Here is a 17,476-nt window from a genome sequence, read left to right as displayed (position 1 = left end):
TTAATGGTGTTTAAATTGCATAGTTGATTGTATTGGTTATTATAGCGTATTGAATAATTTAACAGAAAAGGGAACGGAGGAAAAAACTAAATTACTATGCTGAAAGCTTGGCTTATGAATATTAAGTTGGTATAATAAATATTCATGAGCTAAGTGTAACCCTAAAATGTGCCTTGCATAAACATGAAATAAGAAGACAAAAAGAAATAACAACTGCATTAAGGATTGAAAAAACAATAGCACTGAAGGCATTCTATTTATTACACAGTGTATCAATGCAATCAGTTCTCAGAAAATAACATAAGCTAAATTTTTGACCTGATCTACAGGTTTACAAAATCAGTGAATCTAAACCAGTTAATAATAAATCTCTAATTATAAATACAACGCATCAAAGTTAGCTGATTTATTTTAAACAACACATTCATCTACTACACCTGTATTCAATGCACAGTGTTTCGTTTATTTTGGCTTCTTTAGATTCAAAGGCATGTTGTTTTGGTGCAGCTGATCATCTGTGGATGTAGATGCACAGAAAACTAACCGAAGACATCATAAAGCTATGATAAACTAAAGGTACAATTCTACTCATTGGTTCAAACATCCACAGCCCCACTTTAAATAAAACCCATTTTGTAGATATGATTCTAAACAGCATATGGACAGAATGTGTATATTACTCATAAGAGCATCTGTAGAGTTTTCAGGTCCCTGTTTAAGGCACTAAATGTACAGCACTATGTGATAACAGTCCTCCCTGCTAACAAATCAGCACAGTGAGTTAACAAAAATGACAAAGGTGCATCTTTAACAACAGCAGCATAAAACAGCAGAACACTTACAAACACTTTTTGACTCACTCAAACACTTAAAACCATTAATAAAAGAGACAAAGTCTCCATCCTAACAAACAAACCCCTGTGATACAGGAGCAGCACTGCACTGCAAATAATAAATATTCATTTTCTCTTTTTGACACACACAACTCGCCTTGTTTTTAGTGTTGCCGCAAAATGCAGCTGAATGCTTAGTGCATGCTAAGCGTTCATTATAGTGTTACGCAGGGCATCGCTCCACTACAGCAGACTCGGAATACAATCAAAACACCACAATTACCCAAACATGAATCTCATGAAACTCATGTCCGGGTCATATTTCATACCAAAATCAAAAGGACAACACAAGAAATTAGATTTTGCAAAAGAAAATAAAGCCCATTTTTAGGACAACTGCATTTTTTAGATTGTGGCATCATTTTTATTACATTTCAAGAAACCGTTCTCCCAGAAATGAGAATTTACTTATGCTTCTTCAGGTGAACAAATTTGGAGAAATGTAGCATTGCATCAGTGTCTCAGCAATAGATCCTCTGCAGTGAATGGGTGCCGTCAGAATGAGAGTCCAAACAGCTGATAAAAACATCACAATAATACACACCACTCCAGTATGAATAAAATATAAAAATTAAAGAATTCATATTTTCTCATTTTATTTGTATTATCTTATCATTTTAGTGGATAGAACACATACGTTTTGGGCTAAATTAATTTTAATTAGCTATATTTAAGCCCCATGTCCTCACAACTCATGATTCTCAACTTGTCGCAATACATGAGAGGACTTTCTTTTCATTATTTTCCTGCTTTAGCAAGTTAACTGAAAATCGATATTCGTCGTTTTCTTTTTGTTTAATAAACCCGCTACTAAAAATGTCAGTGACAGTGGGTACACCGAGAGAAATATGCACTGATAACAGCCTAAAACAGTTCTGAACAAATATGTTGGTGGATTTTGATGTGAAAGACAAGAGGAGATGGATTTTTTCACTGGATGAATCATCACGGATTATGGACTATTTTAGCCAGAAGCAACGGTTTAAAGTTAAAATGCCTTAATGATGGATTTGTTTCTTTCAAACATGCAGCTTTTCACTTAACGAGACATTAACTGATGGACTGGAGTGGTGTGGATTATTGTGATGTTTTTATCAGCTGTTTTGACTCTCATTCTGACGGCACCCATTCACTGCAGAGGATCCGCTGGTGAGCAAGTGATCTAATGCTACATTTCTCCAAATCTGTTCTGATGAAGAAACAAACTCTTGGATGGCCTGAGGGTGAACACATCATTTTTGGGTGAACTGTTCCTTTACAACATTATCTTGACCCAGACTGTTCTGTATGAGATTCACCTTTATATGAAATCCCTGATCATTATAAATATAAAAGTACCTCCTGATAGTCTCTGGCTATGCAAAAATCTGAAATGCTTTACTGTAGTTTATGATTGTCATAAAATAATGCAGCATGACCCAAAATGTATAAATGAATATGGTCAAAAATAAATGCAGTTGTATAGCATTGGGGACGAAACCCTGATGATTTGGTGTCTTGGGTTTCATGACATCATTCTCAAGCACAGTTTAAACTAGATCGAAGTAGATCTGATTAACAGATATATAAATAAAATAGTCAAGACATTTCAAGTTCTACATGCAGCCACTGTTGTTGTTGTTGTTTTTTCTTTGGCCTGTATGACCTTTGGGTTGAAGATTAGTGTTTCAATATAAACTGTCATTGTGTTTCAGAAAAGTGCATCACTGAAGCGCAGCCTGTAGAACGCCTCCTTCACCTCTGCTTCTTCAGAGGTCGACTCATCAGCTCCTACTCTCAGAGCGGTGCTCTCCGGCACGTCCCCCTTGATCTTCCGCTTGGTCAGAATCACTGGCTCCGTCTCACCTAATTCTGCGTGCTGCCGTCCATCTGGTCCGGTCAGAACGAGGTAACCAGCATGGCGGCCTCGCTCCAACAGCATCGCTAAACAAATGCAGAGAGATGTATATATTTTTTTAATAAGCCTGACTTACAACATGGTGCAATTTAAAGGTGCTTGCAGTTGTTTTGCAATCTTTTATAAACCTATATGCCTTAAAGGTACAGTAGCAAAAACAGTGTACAATACAGAGAGAAAATGGTCATGTAAAAGATTTGAATGCAGCAAAACTGTTGGGAAAAAGAGATACCCTTAAAAGAGATAATGTTCTGTGCAGGATTTCTTCTTTCAAGCAGCAGCTGGGAATATCGAGGATGCAGCAGGAATGATGAATGCATCTCATTCTGAGTATCAACAAACACACACACACACACACACACATCAGTGCCTTATTTCTGCAGGTGTGTGTTTACGTGTGTATGTATATTTACGCTCTTACAGTCTGGTTGTCTTGACTCTGACTCTGCCCCCAGAGCATGAACACTGAGTAGGTGTTCAGTGTGAGGACAGACGCCGGACGAGGGCTCGGAGTCCAGAACAACAGATTCACTTCCCACAGGACCACTCCAGAGCTTCCACTGAGAACCAATACCTAAAACACACCATAGATAGACAGATAATATATACATGCACCAAACATCTGGGGTCAGTTTTTCTTTTGATCATATATTATTGCATAATTGCATTTTTTATTTTTACATCTTATATGATTTTTTAAAAATGTTTTACAATTTTTACTTTTTTTTTTTTTTTTTTAACAATTTCAAATATATGAATCCATGACACTGTTTCACAAAAACAGTATTCTTTTTAGCATTTTATTTGACATTAATCACCAATAGGACAAAAAAAACAAACATTTTGGCTCAAGGCCTTCTTCATTGCGTTGAACAATTCAATCCCTCCACCCACTTTTTAAGTCATTAATTATATATATGTGACCCTGGACAACAAGATCTATACATAATCTGAAAGCTGAATAAATAAGCTTTCCATTGATGTATGGTTTGTTAGTTATCTGACAATATTTGGCCGAGATACAACTATTTGAAAATCTGGAATCTGAGGGAGCAAAAAAAATCAAAATATTGAGAAAATCACCTTTAAAGTTGTCCAAATGAAGTTCTTAGCAATGCATATTACTAATCAAAAATTAAGTTTTGATACATTTACAGTAAGAAATTTACAAAATATCTTCATGGAACATGATCTTTACTTAATATCCTAATGATTTTTGGCATAAAAGAAAAATGTATCATTTTGACCCATACAATGTATTTTTGGCTATTACTACAAATATACCCCAGCGACTTAAGACTGGTTTTGTGGTCCAGGGTCATATATATATATATAATTTAAAAAAAAAAAAATTTAATGGAATTTATTCCTGTGATGCAAAGCTGATTTTTCAGTTTTCAGTGTCAGATGATATGCTGATTTGCTTTTCAAGAAACATTTATGATTATCAATGCTGAAAACAGTTGTGCTGCCGAAAATCTTTGGAAATCAGTATACATGTTATTTTTCAGGATTCTTTGATGAACAGAAAGTTCAAAATAACAGCATTTATCTGAAATAGAAATCTTTTGTAACATTATAAATGTCTTTACTGTCACTTTTGATCTATTGAATGCATTCTTGCTGAATAAAAGTATTAATGTAAATTAGTATTAATTTCTTTAAAACAAACTGATCCCATACTTTTGAACAGTAGTGTTTTTACATATGATTAAAACAATCAAAAATCAACAATAAAATATTCTCTCTCTCTCTCTCTACACACACACAGTATATGTAACTCTATATAACACCTCAAATTACTATCAATAATAATACATTTAATCACTTACTCTTTTGGTTTTATTGCCAATGTCTTCCTCTATCATTATGTCAGGAATTCCATCTTTGTCGAAATGCCCAAATGTTGGCACACTAGAAAAACACACAGAGGAATAAATCAATGTAATGCACATATGTGACCCTGGACCACAAAACCAGTCTTAAGTCGCTGGGGTATATTTGTAGCAATAGCCAAAAATACATTGTATGGGTCAAAATTATAGATTTTTCTTTTATGCCAAAAATGATTAGGATATTAAGTAAAGATCATATTCCATGAAGATATTTTGTAAATTTACTACTGTAAATATATCAAAACGTCATTTTTGATTAGTAATATGCATTGCTAAGAATTCATTTGGACAACTTTAAAGGCGATGTTTTCAATATTTAGATTTTTTTTGCTCCCTCAGATTCCAGATTTTCAAATAGTTGTATCTCAGCCAAATATTGTCCGATCCTAACAAACCATACATCAATGGAAAGCTTATTTATTCAGCTTTCAGATGATCTATAAATCTCAATTTCGAAAAATTGACACTTAACACTGGTTTTGTGGTCCAGGGTCACAAATAGCTTCCACAGGTTTGGGATGGGTGTTTTTATGGCACCTGAGCAGAGTGCTGGTGTTGGTGGTCCATGCCATCTTCAGTGTGTCTGTGTGCAGCAGTGACACGCTGGAGTCCGTCTGGACCAGCAGTGATGGAGGACTACTGCCAGGAAAAACCATCACACGCTTCAGAGAATCAGACCTATGGTGAAGCGATCAGAAGAAACCGATAATATCATGATAATGGAAAATGACAGAAAGAAAGTGGATAGGGTTTAACCCCCAATGCGTATTACTGATAGAGGGAGATCAATCCAGTGTTTTTGTCAGATTTTTCCTTCCAGCTTTTGTCTTCCTTCAGCGTAGACCCCAGATCGGCCAGCACTGCCAGATGTTGCAAACTGACCGCATAGAGCCCAGATTCTGTGGAGAGAGAGAGAAACAGTTGAGTTCAGCGATCTAAAGGAGAAACAATAGAGAAGCGATGCTAAAATCTGCTACACACTTGTGAGTAACAGCAGGTATGGAGCGCCACTGGCCGTTTTGAACTGCTGGTGACCAAACACCCCGTTCCAATCAACATACACCTTCGAGCCGATCTGATCACCTGACTTTCCTGAGAAAAACACCAGCTCGCTCTAAAAGAGGAAACGGATCACAATGAATGTTATCACAAAGTCTTCCGCACAGGTGTTATTGAGTGTGTGTGTGTGTGTGTGTGTCGTACCGGTATGGGTGTGAATGATGACGCTTCAGGATTATATGAAAGTATGGCAAAGTCCTCTGCTTTATCAGCGTTCAGATCCTGAATGCTAATCAGCGGCAGATTTCCGTTCAGCACAGTAGAACGCGACTGCTGCCACCTGATCACACCTGATGGAACAAAACATCAAAACGTTTCCGAATGCACTGTTGATTTGGACAGAATGTTCTGAAGCGGTACCATGATACTGGATTATTAACGTATTCATACATTACTGTTCAAGAGTTTGGGAACATTGCGGGTTTTTTTTTTTAAAGAAAAGAATACTTTTTTTCAGCAAAGATGCATTAATCTGATCAAAAGTGAAAGTAAAGACATAATGTTACAAAAGATTTCTCTAACACTTCAAAATAAATACATTAGTTAACATGAACTAACAATGGACAATACTTTTATACATTTATTAATCTTAACTAATGCTAATCTCAACATTTAATAATACATATGTAAGATCAAAAGTTTTATCTGTTAACATTAGTACTGTGAACTCAACTAACATAAATATTACATTTTTTTACAGTAAGGTTTATAAATGCTATAGAAATATTTAGGTTATTGTTAGTTTATGTTAGTTAATGCATTAACAATTGGCAAATGAGACCTTATTGTAATGTGTTAAAAAGGTTTCTGTTATAAATAAACTTCATGTTAATCAAATAAAAAAAAAAGGTTTGTCACGGTTTTCACAAAAATATGAAGCAGCATAACTGTTTTCAACACTGACAATAATAAGAAATGTTTTCTCATATCAGAATTATTTCTGAAGGATCATGTGACACTGAAGACTGGAGTAATGATGCCGAAAATTCAGCTTTGAACACAGAAATAAATTACATTTTACAATATATTCACTTAGAAAACAGCTATTTTAAACTGTAATAATATTTCATATTTTTTTCTGTTTTTACTGTATTTTTAATCAAATAAATGCAGTCTTTATAAGCATTACAGACTACTTTCAAAAACATTAAAAAAACTTATCAAATGTAATCTTTTGAACAGGATTGTATACATAGTACTGTTTCAAATACATGGTACTTTTTTCTTAGTGATGTTCATATCTGTGTCATAATTCATAAATCCTCTACCTGTCTTTATATCAACAGCTGTGAGATTATCTGCGTGAGCAACCAGACATCCTGTTCCTTGACTTCCGAGACCCTTTACTCCACACTCCACCCAATCAAATTCAGCAGCTAGAGGTCTTTCCCAAAGTGTCTTTCCATCAGTACCATCAACAGCCGTTAAAACCAGACAAGGGATTGATAAATCTGAAAAAGAATAATTATTTCGGGCAGCAAAATACACAATATAGCAGCAGCTATGAGTCCCTTATTAAGATTTTCTTTAGGGAATAATGATCCTCACACATAACTATCTGGTGTTTTAAACATTTTGTTTTGTCTCTATAAACAACAGCAAGCGGGTTAGTACATGTGTTTTTAGGCTTACCTTCACTCAAACATGTGTTGCGGCTGGCTTCAGAGTCCTTGTAGATGAACAACACGTCCAAGACTCTGTCTCCATTTGCCTCCTCAACAGCCAGGAAATCATACGTGGCTACAGGAGAGAAACGCTTTCAGCATCCGATCAGAAATGCATGAATGTAACTACTGTATTTTGCACGTTGCTCACCTGCGTCAGGTAAAGTGCAGTTCCAGGTGGAAGAATATTGCGGCCGTACGGGGCAGGGAAGGATGAATGAAAAGGCGAAGACCACAACCAGGCACAGGAAGAGAAAGAAGAGGAAGGCACCCGTGCGCCAGCCCGTCAGGTGTGAGATGCCCAGCTTTTCTGTGCAGCTTTTCTTCTTAGACACGCCCCCTTCTGCCTCTCCACCCTTCAGAGGCTCCGCCTCAAAAGCACTCCCTGATGCATCTGCCATCTGAGACCAGCAGAACTCCACACCACTGCAACACAGAAGCAGGTGAGACATAATCATCTGATGATTATCAAAAAATATATTTTATACCGGCAGTTTGAGGAAAATACAAGAAACTAGCACAGTTACAAAATTGACCGCCTGGCTCAACATTCAATCATACAATTTAGAGTTACACAATACATTTGGGTTGTATTCCAGAATACTGTTTAAGAATTTGACATTAACAAGCCTACAGTATCATATCTGATATAGTTCTAAAGCATCTAAATGATCAAAACTGAATTGGGAGATACAGAGTGACGACTGATATTTCTATGCATTTTATGTAAGTATCTGCTGTGCTTTTATAAAGATCTCAGTGATTTACATTACAACTGATCAGAATTTCATTCTGATTACTTTCTGGCCATATAAATATGCTTTGTTTTTCCTCTTTTGAGTACGAGCTCCATATTCTCATTATATTATATGAGCCATAAAAGCCTGATGTATCATATAAAATACTGAACAAAAAACACATATGCAAACTTTCTTTATAGATTCCAAAAAAAAATAAAAAATACTTTGTCTAAATGTTTAATAAACTGCTCCATTAAAAAAAAAAAAAAAAATACTGACTATCAGGTGTTACTGGATGAATCCAAATATGTGTTAAAATTTTTAATGCTGCAGATAAATGTCTGCAAGTTTACTTAAGCCCAAAATGTTACGACCAAATGTTATTTTTAAAATCATAATAACATAATTTTAAACTCGGACTAAAATTGAATACAAAAATATATATTTAATGCTTCATTAAAATCCAGTACATTAAGCTTAATTTTTACTGTTACGGTAATAATAATTTCATATGGCACATATAGGAGCAAATACTGATAAAAATAACAATCAAACAGATTCAGGTCACAAAATGCCAAATTTTGATTGGTTTCCAAGTCATTAGTCCAAACATGCAAAAGAACACAGATCTCCGTAACTCAACTGGCTCAAAGTATTGTAAACTATAAACTATGTGGTTCATCACCATACTCAAGGAAACAAAGGAAGAGTTTGTAATTCTTCTAGCTCACAGGTCCCTCCTACCTGAATTCAACCCTGTATGTTCAGTGACAGCAGCCCTGATCGTAACCCTCAGAACAACACAATCTGCTGCATCCAGCGGACTACTGTATGTGAACTCATGCACACTCAACAGATCCTGCTGCGTTTCCCATCCAGAGTGTTCTGTGTCAGACAGGAGCTGTTATTAAACATCCAAACAAAAACACCTCTGCTGGAGCTAGAAGAGCCCGGGGCCAAACAAACACCTCCATTCTGGAAACTGTCATTTAGATGACAACAACAACAACAACAAGCAGCACTGCACCACACACAATAATCACTTATATACACACAAATACACTATAAACATGTATATTTAGTATATTTGTAAGCCTGTTGCATGGCATTAAATAACAACCACAGTTGAACTAAATAAAGCTCATATAAGAAACAACCAAGTCTTTTCACATTCATTAGCTGAAATACAAAGTTGTGTCTAGCATAAACAGAAATCAAGATCATGTTTTGTAGAAGAATTAAAATGTTAAAGTTAAAATGACCTCTCTAACCTTTAATTAACAAGCCTCACTTGTTGACCAAACCGAAACCAAGTAAATGAATGAAATAGCGATCGTTTTGGTAAAACACACTTTTGTCTGATCAAAACAAACCTGGTGAATGACAGATCGTTCCGCGCCTCGAGCGACTGAGCAGGTTTGACAACGACACTTCCGCCTACGGCAACGCGACCGGGACAAACGCGCGATTTTATTACAATGGATTTTTCTTGTATCTCACAATATTTGCTCGGAGGACAAAATGTAAAATTTCGTTTAAAATTACCCACCGAGAAATTATAAAGAAATAATTTTAGCGCAGAAATGTAAGTATTTATTTTTGTGTTAGACTGTCGTAAAAATAATTGTATTCAAATAAATTGCTTTAAAAATAAATTATTTAAACGATTAGTTCAAATGAATCTGCTAAATTTAATATTATTGTTACAGGTTTTGTTATACATTTGAGTTTCTTAATTATTATTATGATTATTTATTTCATAAAACAAACAATACAAAAAATGTAATAATAATAATATAGTAAAATATATTATATAAACGATTAGTTGAAATTAATCTTTGTAACTGCTAAATTTAATATTATTGTTACAGGGTTTGTTATACATTTGAGTTTCTTAATTATTATTATTATTATTTTATAAAACAAACAATACAAAAATGTAATAATAATAATATAGTAAAATATCTTTGTAACTGCTAAATTTAATATAGATGTTAGTAAGTATGTTACAGGTTTTGTTATACATTTGAGTTTCTTAATTATTATTATTATTATTATTATTTTATAAAACAAACAATACAAAAATGTAATAATAATATAGTAAAATATCTTTGTAACTGCTAAATTTAATATTAGATGTTAGTAAGTATGTTACAGGTTTTGTTATACATTTGAGTTTCTTAATTATTATTATTTTATAAAACAAACAATACAAAAAGGTAGTAATAATAATAATATAGTAAAATATCTTTGTAACTGCTAAATTGAATATTATTGATGTTAGTAAGTATGTTACAGGTTTTGTTATACATTTGAGTTTCTTAATTATTATTATTTTATAAAACAAACAATACAGAAAAGGTAGTAATAATAATAATATAGTAAAATATCTTTGTAACTGCTAAATTGAATATTATTGATGTTAGTAAGTATGTTACAGGTTTTGTTATACATTTGAGTTTCTTAATTATTATTTATTTCATAAAACAAAAAATACAAAAAAGAAAAAAGTGTAATAATAATACATAGTAAAATACACTTCCTCTTTAAGATTGCGTAGCGCGCTCTGATTGGCCGCTCACTCATTTGAGTTCGTTTGCTCTCTCGCTAGTGAAGATAGCGACGGCGGCGACAGACACTGGAGCGAAGCGGTTCGCAGATGATTAAAACTTTCATTTTTAGGGTAAAATCACCATCACCTTTGTGAGGCGAGCGAGTTAATCGAGTCAGGATGTCGGCCCAGGCTCAGATGAGAGCTTTGCTGGATCAGCTGATGGGAACGTCGAGGGATGGTGAGTGTTAGCCGCGTGCTAACGGCTCTGAGAGGATTTCTGAAGGCCGCGCGCTCAGATTAACCCAAACCAGAATATAATGAGCCAGACAAATATTAAAATCAATGCCTTAAGATATATGTCAGAGTCTTAAGATTAGCTAAATGCAGCAGCATTTCCTCTTGAAACGCTTCAGTTTAATGTTTGTGTCCATGAAGGGGAGTATTGACGCCAGTGGGACGACGTCACGGCTCCGTATGCTAAGCTAATGCAATATGATGAGGACCTTTTATCAGAAATTACGATTTAGTTGATTAATTAGTTCATTCTTAACAGAAATAACTGTTAGACTTAACTACATTTTTCTTTTTTAGTAAGTTGAGAAATTAGGCTTCCATTTTAGGAAATATACAGACATCCCATTGTGCCAGTATGTTTAACCCATATGTAATTGGTAAAACTACTAAAAATAGTAATGTTGTTATTATTAATAATATTGGTGATAGATCAATATGACGTCAATGCCAATTAATTAGCTGATATTTTGCATTTTTGACAGCCTTGTCAGTGGATTCTATTGTAAAATATTACAGTGAATATGTATGTGTGTGTGCAGTTGGAAAATATCTTTAGTAAATTAATACTGTGAAAATTCAAATATGTATGTTCTTAAATGTATAAAATATATTTAAAAAGATGAAAGTTTATGTATAAAGCATCTTCAGCCTTCTCTCTAGTTATCAGCTATTAATAATGTGATTTCACATATGAAGAGTAATTTCCCCAAAAATTGATGCAAGCATTAAATCTGAAGGAGCATTGCCAAGAGGAAATATGACTTCTAGATTTTGTGATATGATTTTGATCAGCTCAAGAGGATTTTTGCTTAAGATTAGTAAACAACAGAAGGGACTTGAGCAGATGCACTTTAATTTGTTAAATTGAGTTTTACTGGCTGTAAGAAATCTCACCCTCCGTGTGAATGAAGCGACTGTCTGTGTGAATGCTGAGATGAATTCATATGCTTCCCGTACATTTGTTTCATACAGACTGAACAATTGTGGCCCCTTTATTCTATTCATTAAGGTTCAGTGTATGTTTGCCAGCCTACATCTGCAAGGGAGTTGCAGAAAAGCCTCATGTTCATCGAGCCGTGAGTCACCAATGCTTTTTAAAGCTGTTATGAATATGAAAAAACAATACTGTTTGCTTTCCAGCAGTAACTGTGTTACACATCACGCTAATTGGTAACGTAAGAGTGAGCAGAGAGGATACGAAGCTTCTGCCCAGGCGGATGTAGTTCACTGATGCTGTGCCTGAGCGGCTTTCCTCAAATCTAACTTTAAAAAAAAAAAGAAAAGATAAAATAAAGGAAAGAGAACTCAAATTCCTCCGCCGACGTCTTCACCTTTATTCTTCTGTATCATTCCCAACTTCCTCATTACAGGTTTGGGCAAGAAAAGCTTTTCCCTTTAAACTTTTAGAGGCTTGGACCGCAGGAGGGGTTCTGAATGGGAGAGACCTCGCAGTGTGTATCAATTAACCTTTCACTTTAGTTTTCAATGTCTTATTTCAACTTGGTCAACTTTGGTTTAATATGCACATTAGATTATGCAGCATTTCTACATGTACTCATGAGGGATAGTGCTATTACTGAGTACAAGATGGCTCTCTGAAACATGACATCCCTCTCTGATCTTCTATCCCATACACCTTTGCACTCAATTGGCAGTTATAAAACCATAGATGCATTATGCAAACTAGGGCTGGGTGATATAAAACATTTGGTGTGTGTGGTGTTTTTTTCTGGCTTTATAATGTTTCGCAACATCTTGAATAGCAGTACAGTAATTTTAATGCTTATATTTTAACCATTCAACTTCCCAAATGTAGTGTTTCTGATTTAAACTTCATTTGCGCATGTTAATTTTCATGTATTAGTTGATTTTGTAATAAATTTTGTTATGCTATACTTGTTATATTGGTGCATATAAATTAAATCTCTTGTGATTAATTTTTAAGGAATAATTTATAACTAGATTATATCTTAAAAGGCAGAAAAATATCAATGTTTTTTAGTTTTTTTTGCTATATCACCCAGTCCTAATGCTCACTGTAGAAAACATCAGTCCATTTACATGGTGGCTGTACAGAATAAATAACTAATAGTAACAGGGACTGCTAACCTCTTGGTTTGGTCCGTGATCAGACGCTACCTCTTTATTTTTAGATATTCACATTAAGGAGCCAGTTAAAGAAAGCGGCCTTGGGTCAGTGGAAGTTAAATATCTCCGATCTACATGAACGAAAAGCCTTAACTTTCCTGTGTAACACAGATTATGTCTGACACTGTCAAACACACGCTCAGTATATGTCAGAACTCATAATTTCACCGCAGTGACAGGCAGGTGTTTGACCCTTGGCCGCAAAGTTAGGAGTGTGTAGCGGACGCAGTGTGTGTGTGTGTGAGACACATGCGAGTGTGTGTGTGGTCTCATTCAATGTCTGTTATGTGCTGTGTCCTTACAGGAGATGAGTCGAGACAGCGGGTTAAATTCACAGACGAGCGCGTCTGCAAATCGCACCTGCTCAACTGCTGCCCGCATGACATCCTCTCTGGAACGGTGAGGGAAAACATATTACAACAGTAGATGATGAGTATTTGTGCAGCATCTTGATGAAGTCTTTGTCTCTGCTGTGTGTTTGTAGCGCATGGACCTTGGCGAATGCTCTAAGATCCATGACCTGGCGCTGAGAGCAGACTATGAGATCGCGTCTAAAGAGAGAGACCTGTTCTTTGAACTGGATGTAAGTTATCGGTATCAAGTCGAGCTCATCTACTAGTGTTTTCAATGAATTTGCAGCAAAGGCTTTTTAAATTCTGATGCGGAATCTGTGTTGTGCAGGCGGTGGATCACCTGGAGTCGTTTATTGCCGACTGTGACCGCAGGACTGAGTTGGCCAAGAAGCGTCTCGCTGAGACACAGGAAGAGATCAGCGCTGAGGTGGCCGCAAAGGTATGAAGTGTGGAAAAAATTTCAAGTAACTTTTAATCTTAAAAAAAATTAATTGTGTTACTATAAAAGCCCTGGTTATTATAACCCTGGATGTTTAAATACCTTTTTTTGTTAAACTGTGTGTAATAAATGCATGATTTTTTACCAAGTCGGTGTGTAATCATTGTAAATATTTCGTGATCTCAGTACTGACCAGATTAATCATTATAATGATTTTTGGCATAATCAAGCCTTTCTTTACTTTTTCTCAAGTCAGTTTATGAATAATCTGATCTTTTGTGTGCAAATAAAAGGAGAAAATTGAATAAGATGAGATGTTGTGTATTCAAGTCCCTAGATTATCTAAAGAACTCATGGAGTTGTGTGATCTGTGTCTCATTTACCTTGTATGTTTGGTTGGCAGGCAGAAAAAGTTCACGAGTTGAATGAGGAGATCGGGAAGCTGCTGGCGAAGGCTGAACAGCTCGGCGCTGAGGGGAATGTGGATGAAGCCCAGACAGTTCTACAGGAGGTTGAGAAAGTCCGAACTAAGAAGAAGGATGCAGAGGTTCGTCAACATACTTTATTCACATTTAACTGATTCAAAATGTTTGTTATCCTTTTCATTTTTACAATCTTATCTCTCTCTTGCTCTAGTGTGAGTTTGTAGTGTTTTCTGGATGTTTTTCTGACATGGCAATAAAAATAAATAATCATTTGCTCTGTTTTATTTACAGGAAGAGTACAGGAACTCTATGCCCGCCTCCAGTTTCCAGCAGCAGAAGTTGCGCGTCTGTGAGGTTTGCTCTGCCTATCTTGGTCTCCATGACAATGACCGGCGTCTCGCTGACCACTTTGGCGGCAAACTGCACCTGGGCTTCATCCAGATCAGAGAGAAGCTGGAGCAGCTGAAGGTAACGTGTCGGCCTGAATCAGGTTCTGGCAGGGGGTGTCACTGGTTTTGAATAGCAAGTGACATTGCAGCATTTTTTTTCTCTACAGAAAACTGTGCAGGACAAACAGGAGAGACGGAACCAGGAGCGATTGAGGAGGAGGGAAGAGCGGGAGAGAGAGGAGAGAATGAAAAAACGGTGAGAATATTTTAAACACTTTCATGTGACCTGGTGCATTTCTAAGATTCCTAATTTTTGTGAAATATATTGTAGAATTTAAAATTGTCTTTGTCTAGTTTGCCTATTTTATTATTTGTTTCTATATTATGTTTTTTGTGTGTTAAAATATATTTAAAATTCAAAGACATCACCTGTTAAAATCATTAGACTTGAGGATATTTTTTGCACATTTTCATGTGATCTTGTGCATTTCTAAGATACTAAATGTTTGTAAAATATGCTATAAAAAAAATCTGATTTGCAAATTTATTTTCATAAGATATTTAAATGTATATAATTTCTTATTAATATTTATCATTAATTAAATGTGTACTTTTTTCTACTTGTTTTTGTTTTTCAGTTTTTAAAGTTCAAGGAAACCCACTGTTAAAAAGACAAATGTATTTATTTAGAGATTTAATGAATGCATGAAGTTTCCAAAGGCAGTGAGTAGTCAGTTTAAATAATAGTGATTGCAGTGTTGACCAAAATAATTATTCTTGTCTGGTTTTCCCTGTAGGACTAAGTCACGCAGCCGAGAACGCAAGAGGTCAGTTGCTCATTCACTTGATCATTCAGCATTTATTTTCATGTCTATTATGTCAGTTATTACAACAAACATGCAAATCAAGGTCTGAGATTAAGTCAAAGAACACTGTGCTATGTAAGAATATTAAATGGTTTCGACAGTCATGGAAATGTCAGGGCATTTAAAAAATTGGAACTTTGAGGGAATTCATAAAATCTTGAAGCTTTTTGAATTTCTGTACTCTGTTCTATAGTAGATTTTTCTATGCTCTGCTCTAAAATATTTCATTGGCTATAAACTGCTTTGAGGAAAAAATTCCTCAAAGCCTTAGCAATGGCAAATAGTTTTGGATGTTGAAGTAGTTTGCATATTAACCAGAATGATTTATATCAAATCAGCCTAAATCAAAATAAAATCCACATCATATAATTTTCATTTCTCTAATCTCGTGTATGTAGCAGTTGTTCATATCTGTCTTTCCTTTTGTTGTGGTTCTAGGTCTCGTTCTCGTGAGCGCGATCGAGAGCGCAGACGCCGACGTTCCCGCTCCGCATCGCGAGAGAAGCGCCGTTCCCGCTCCCGCTCCAAAGAGCGCGACAGACGCCGGCGGCACCGATCTCGATCCAGATCCCGCTCGCGCCACAGCCGAGAACACTCACACAAGTAATAACAATTAATCCTCTTCCTCTCTCGTTCATATGAAGCTTTGAAAAGCCTAAATTGTGGTTTATTATAGTTTCTGAAAGTAATTTTTTGCTGGTATGATTTATTTTTTTTTAAGGAAAATTCTTAAATATATTTTAGTTGGTTTTAAATTAATACATCAGGTATGATTTTCACCATCAAAATAAGCAATAATGGCATTAAAAAGCAAACAAACCCTCCATGATCTTGTAGTAACGGTTGACTGATTGTGTCTAGGTCTTCACGGGACCGTGATCGTGAGAGAGACAGCAAGCGCAGTTCATCTGAGCGGAGATCAGACGGGCTGAACGGGAGGACGGAGTCTCGCCGTCACGATGACAGAGAGGCCGGAGAGATCTGAATCATCTCACTCTACCATAACAAACACACAGCGCTCTCATACATATACCCACTTTTTTATTTATCATGTTTGCTTCACCCATAGTAAACTGCCCACACCCTGTTTCATTACAGTCTTTGTAGTCTTTAATATCTCAGTCCAGTGAGACTTAAACCTGTCGGATTCACTGTCAAATGTTGAAATTACAATTGTGTGTGGAGGTTTTTTTTATTTTAGTTTTTTAGTTTTTTTCTGTTCTCAAAAGTATGTACTGCCACTTTTTTTGCCCCTCCATAATGTTATATTTTGGGATTGGGATTTTATTTTGTACTGTTTGTCCCAAGTGGATGTGTGCATGTTTTGCTGAAGGCTGTTCTGAGGTCAGTTTAAACGCCCTTTCTTTAAATCTAGCTGCAGTATTTCCCCATAGAGACAGAGAGTGACTCTGTATCAGTAGCAGAGGCGTAGGAGTTTAATAAATCTAAATGAGTGAATCCGTCATGGTGTATTGTTTCAGATTTACTATGTACATGAACTTTTATAAGGCTGTTTTGATTTCATGTTGTCCTTATCAAAGTGCATTAAATGGTTTTATGACTTTAAATGGTGTTTGTCATTAATGAGGGAACTTATACATATTCAGTTTTATCAGTTGAAAGTCAAATAATTAAGCCGAGTGTTTGTGTATTTTAATATTAAACCTATTTATTCCTTTAGCTTGTAAATTTGATATGCTGTAGACATTTAGAAATACTTTACAAAACGGTTTTGCTGTAGTTACAGTTAAGTGGCTTAAGGCTAGATGGTATACAGATTCGTCTACTGGGCTTGCGCACATCAATATAGTGTAATTTTTGTTACACTATACAACAATAATTATTGTTTTTGCATTTTTT

General features: G+C 35.5%; 2 protein-coding genes across 9 annotated transcripts; one reads left to right on the top strand and one right to left on the bottom strand.

Moving 5' to 3' along the window:
- Positions 1 to 218: 218 nt before the first annotated feature.
- fam234a (family with sequence similarity 234 member A) lies at positions 219 to 9,604 on the bottom strand. Of its 4 annotated transcripts, none has more exons than XM_058766209.1 (13): positions 9,522 to 9,604; positions 8,893 to 9,033; positions 7,560 to 7,834; positions 7,377 to 7,484; positions 7,013 to 7,195; positions 5,889 to 6,034; positions 5,667 to 5,799; positions 5,458 to 5,584; positions 5,223 to 5,363; positions 4,623 to 4,704; positions 3,212 to 3,364; positions 3,023 to 3,116; positions 219 to 2,816 (listed from the first exon to the last, which is right to left on the bottom strand). In XM_058766209.1, the coding sequence occupies exons 3-13, from the start codon at positions 7,807 to 7,809 to the stop codon at positions 2,584 to 2,586; spliced, it is 1,650 nt and encodes a 549-aa protein (XP_058622192.1). In that variant the 5' UTR covers positions 7,810 to 7,834; positions 8,893 to 9,033; positions 9,522 to 9,604; the 3' UTR covers positions 219 to 2,583. The 4 variants fall into 4 exon arrangements, with proteins under 4 accessions (XP_058622192.1, XP_058622194.1, XP_058622193.1 ...); XM_058766211.1 differs by having other exon boundaries at positions 9,420 to 9,551; XM_058766210.1 differs by lacking the exon at positions 8,893 to 9,033 and having other exon boundaries at positions 9,522 to 9,589.
- A 1,130-nt stretch (positions 9,605 to 10,734) lies between these two features.
- luc7l (LUC7-like (S. cerevisiae)) lies at positions 10,735 to 17,184 on the top strand. Of its 5 annotated transcripts, none has more exons than XM_058766223.1 (11): positions 10,797 to 10,940; positions 12,006 to 12,072; positions 13,449 to 13,543; positions 13,629 to 13,727; positions 13,826 to 13,936; positions 14,340 to 14,483; positions 14,653 to 14,829; positions 14,918 to 15,006; positions 15,548 to 15,577; positions 16,055 to 16,219; positions 16,478 to 17,184. In XM_058766223.1, exons 1-11 carry the CDS (start codon positions 10,938 to 10,940, stop codon positions 16,599 to 16,601), a joined length of 1,104 nt encoding a protein of 367 aa, XP_058622206.1. In that variant the 5' UTR covers positions 10,797 to 10,937; the 3' UTR covers positions 16,602 to 17,184. The 5 variants fall into 5 exon arrangements, with proteins under 5 accessions (XP_058622207.1, XP_058622206.1, XP_058622205.1 ...); XM_058766227.1 differs by lacking the exon at positions 10,797 to 10,940 and adding an exon at positions 12,367 to 12,447 and having other exon boundaries at positions 12,058 to 12,072; XM_058766224.1 differs by lacking the exon at positions 12,006 to 12,072 and having other exon boundaries at positions 10,735 to 10,940.
- Positions 17,185 to 17,476: the final 292 nt, after the last annotated feature.

The sequence above is a fragment of the Onychostoma macrolepis genome, chromosome 24 (assembly GCF_012432095.1).
Source record: "Onychostoma macrolepis isolate SWU-2019 chromosome 24, ASM1243209v1, whole genome shotgun sequence".
NCBI lineage: Eukaryota > Metazoa > Chordata > Actinopteri > Cypriniformes > Cyprinidae > Onychostoma > Onychostoma macrolepis.
Note: the sequence above shows the minus strand (reverse complement) of the source record. Positions and strands in the feature narration are given on the sequence as shown.

What these genes read in the sequence shown, in the direction of transcription:
- fam234a (XM_058766209.1), bottom strand. Translation starts at nt 7,809, where the DNA reads ATGGCAGATGCATCAGGGAGTGCTTTTGAGGCGGAGCCTCTGAAGGGT. An exon ending in CAACACATGTTTGAGTGAAG is followed by an intron (nt 7,196 to 7,376) that starts GTAAGCCTAAAA and finishes ATTCTTTTTCAG; the next exon opens with ATTTATCAATCCCTTGTCTG. An exon ending in ATACCTGCTGTTACTCACAA is followed by an intron (nt 5,585 to 5,666) that starts GTGTGTAGCAGA and finishes CTCTCTCCACAG; the next exon opens with AATCTGGGCTCTATGCGGTC.
- luc7l (XM_058766222.1), top strand. Translation starts at nt 11,931, where the DNA reads ATGAATTCATATGCTTCCCGTACATTTGTTTCATACAGACTGAACAAT. An exon ending in ATGACATCCTCTCTGGAACG is followed by an intron (nt 13,544 to 13,628) that starts GTGAGGGAAAAC and finishes GTGTGTTTGTAG; the next exon opens with CGCATGGACCTTGGCGAATG. An exon ending in GCGCTGAGGTGGCCGCAAAG is followed by an intron (nt 13,937 to 14,339) that starts GTATGAAGTGTG and finishes TTTGGTTGGCAG; the next exon opens with GCAGAAAAAGTTCACGAGTT.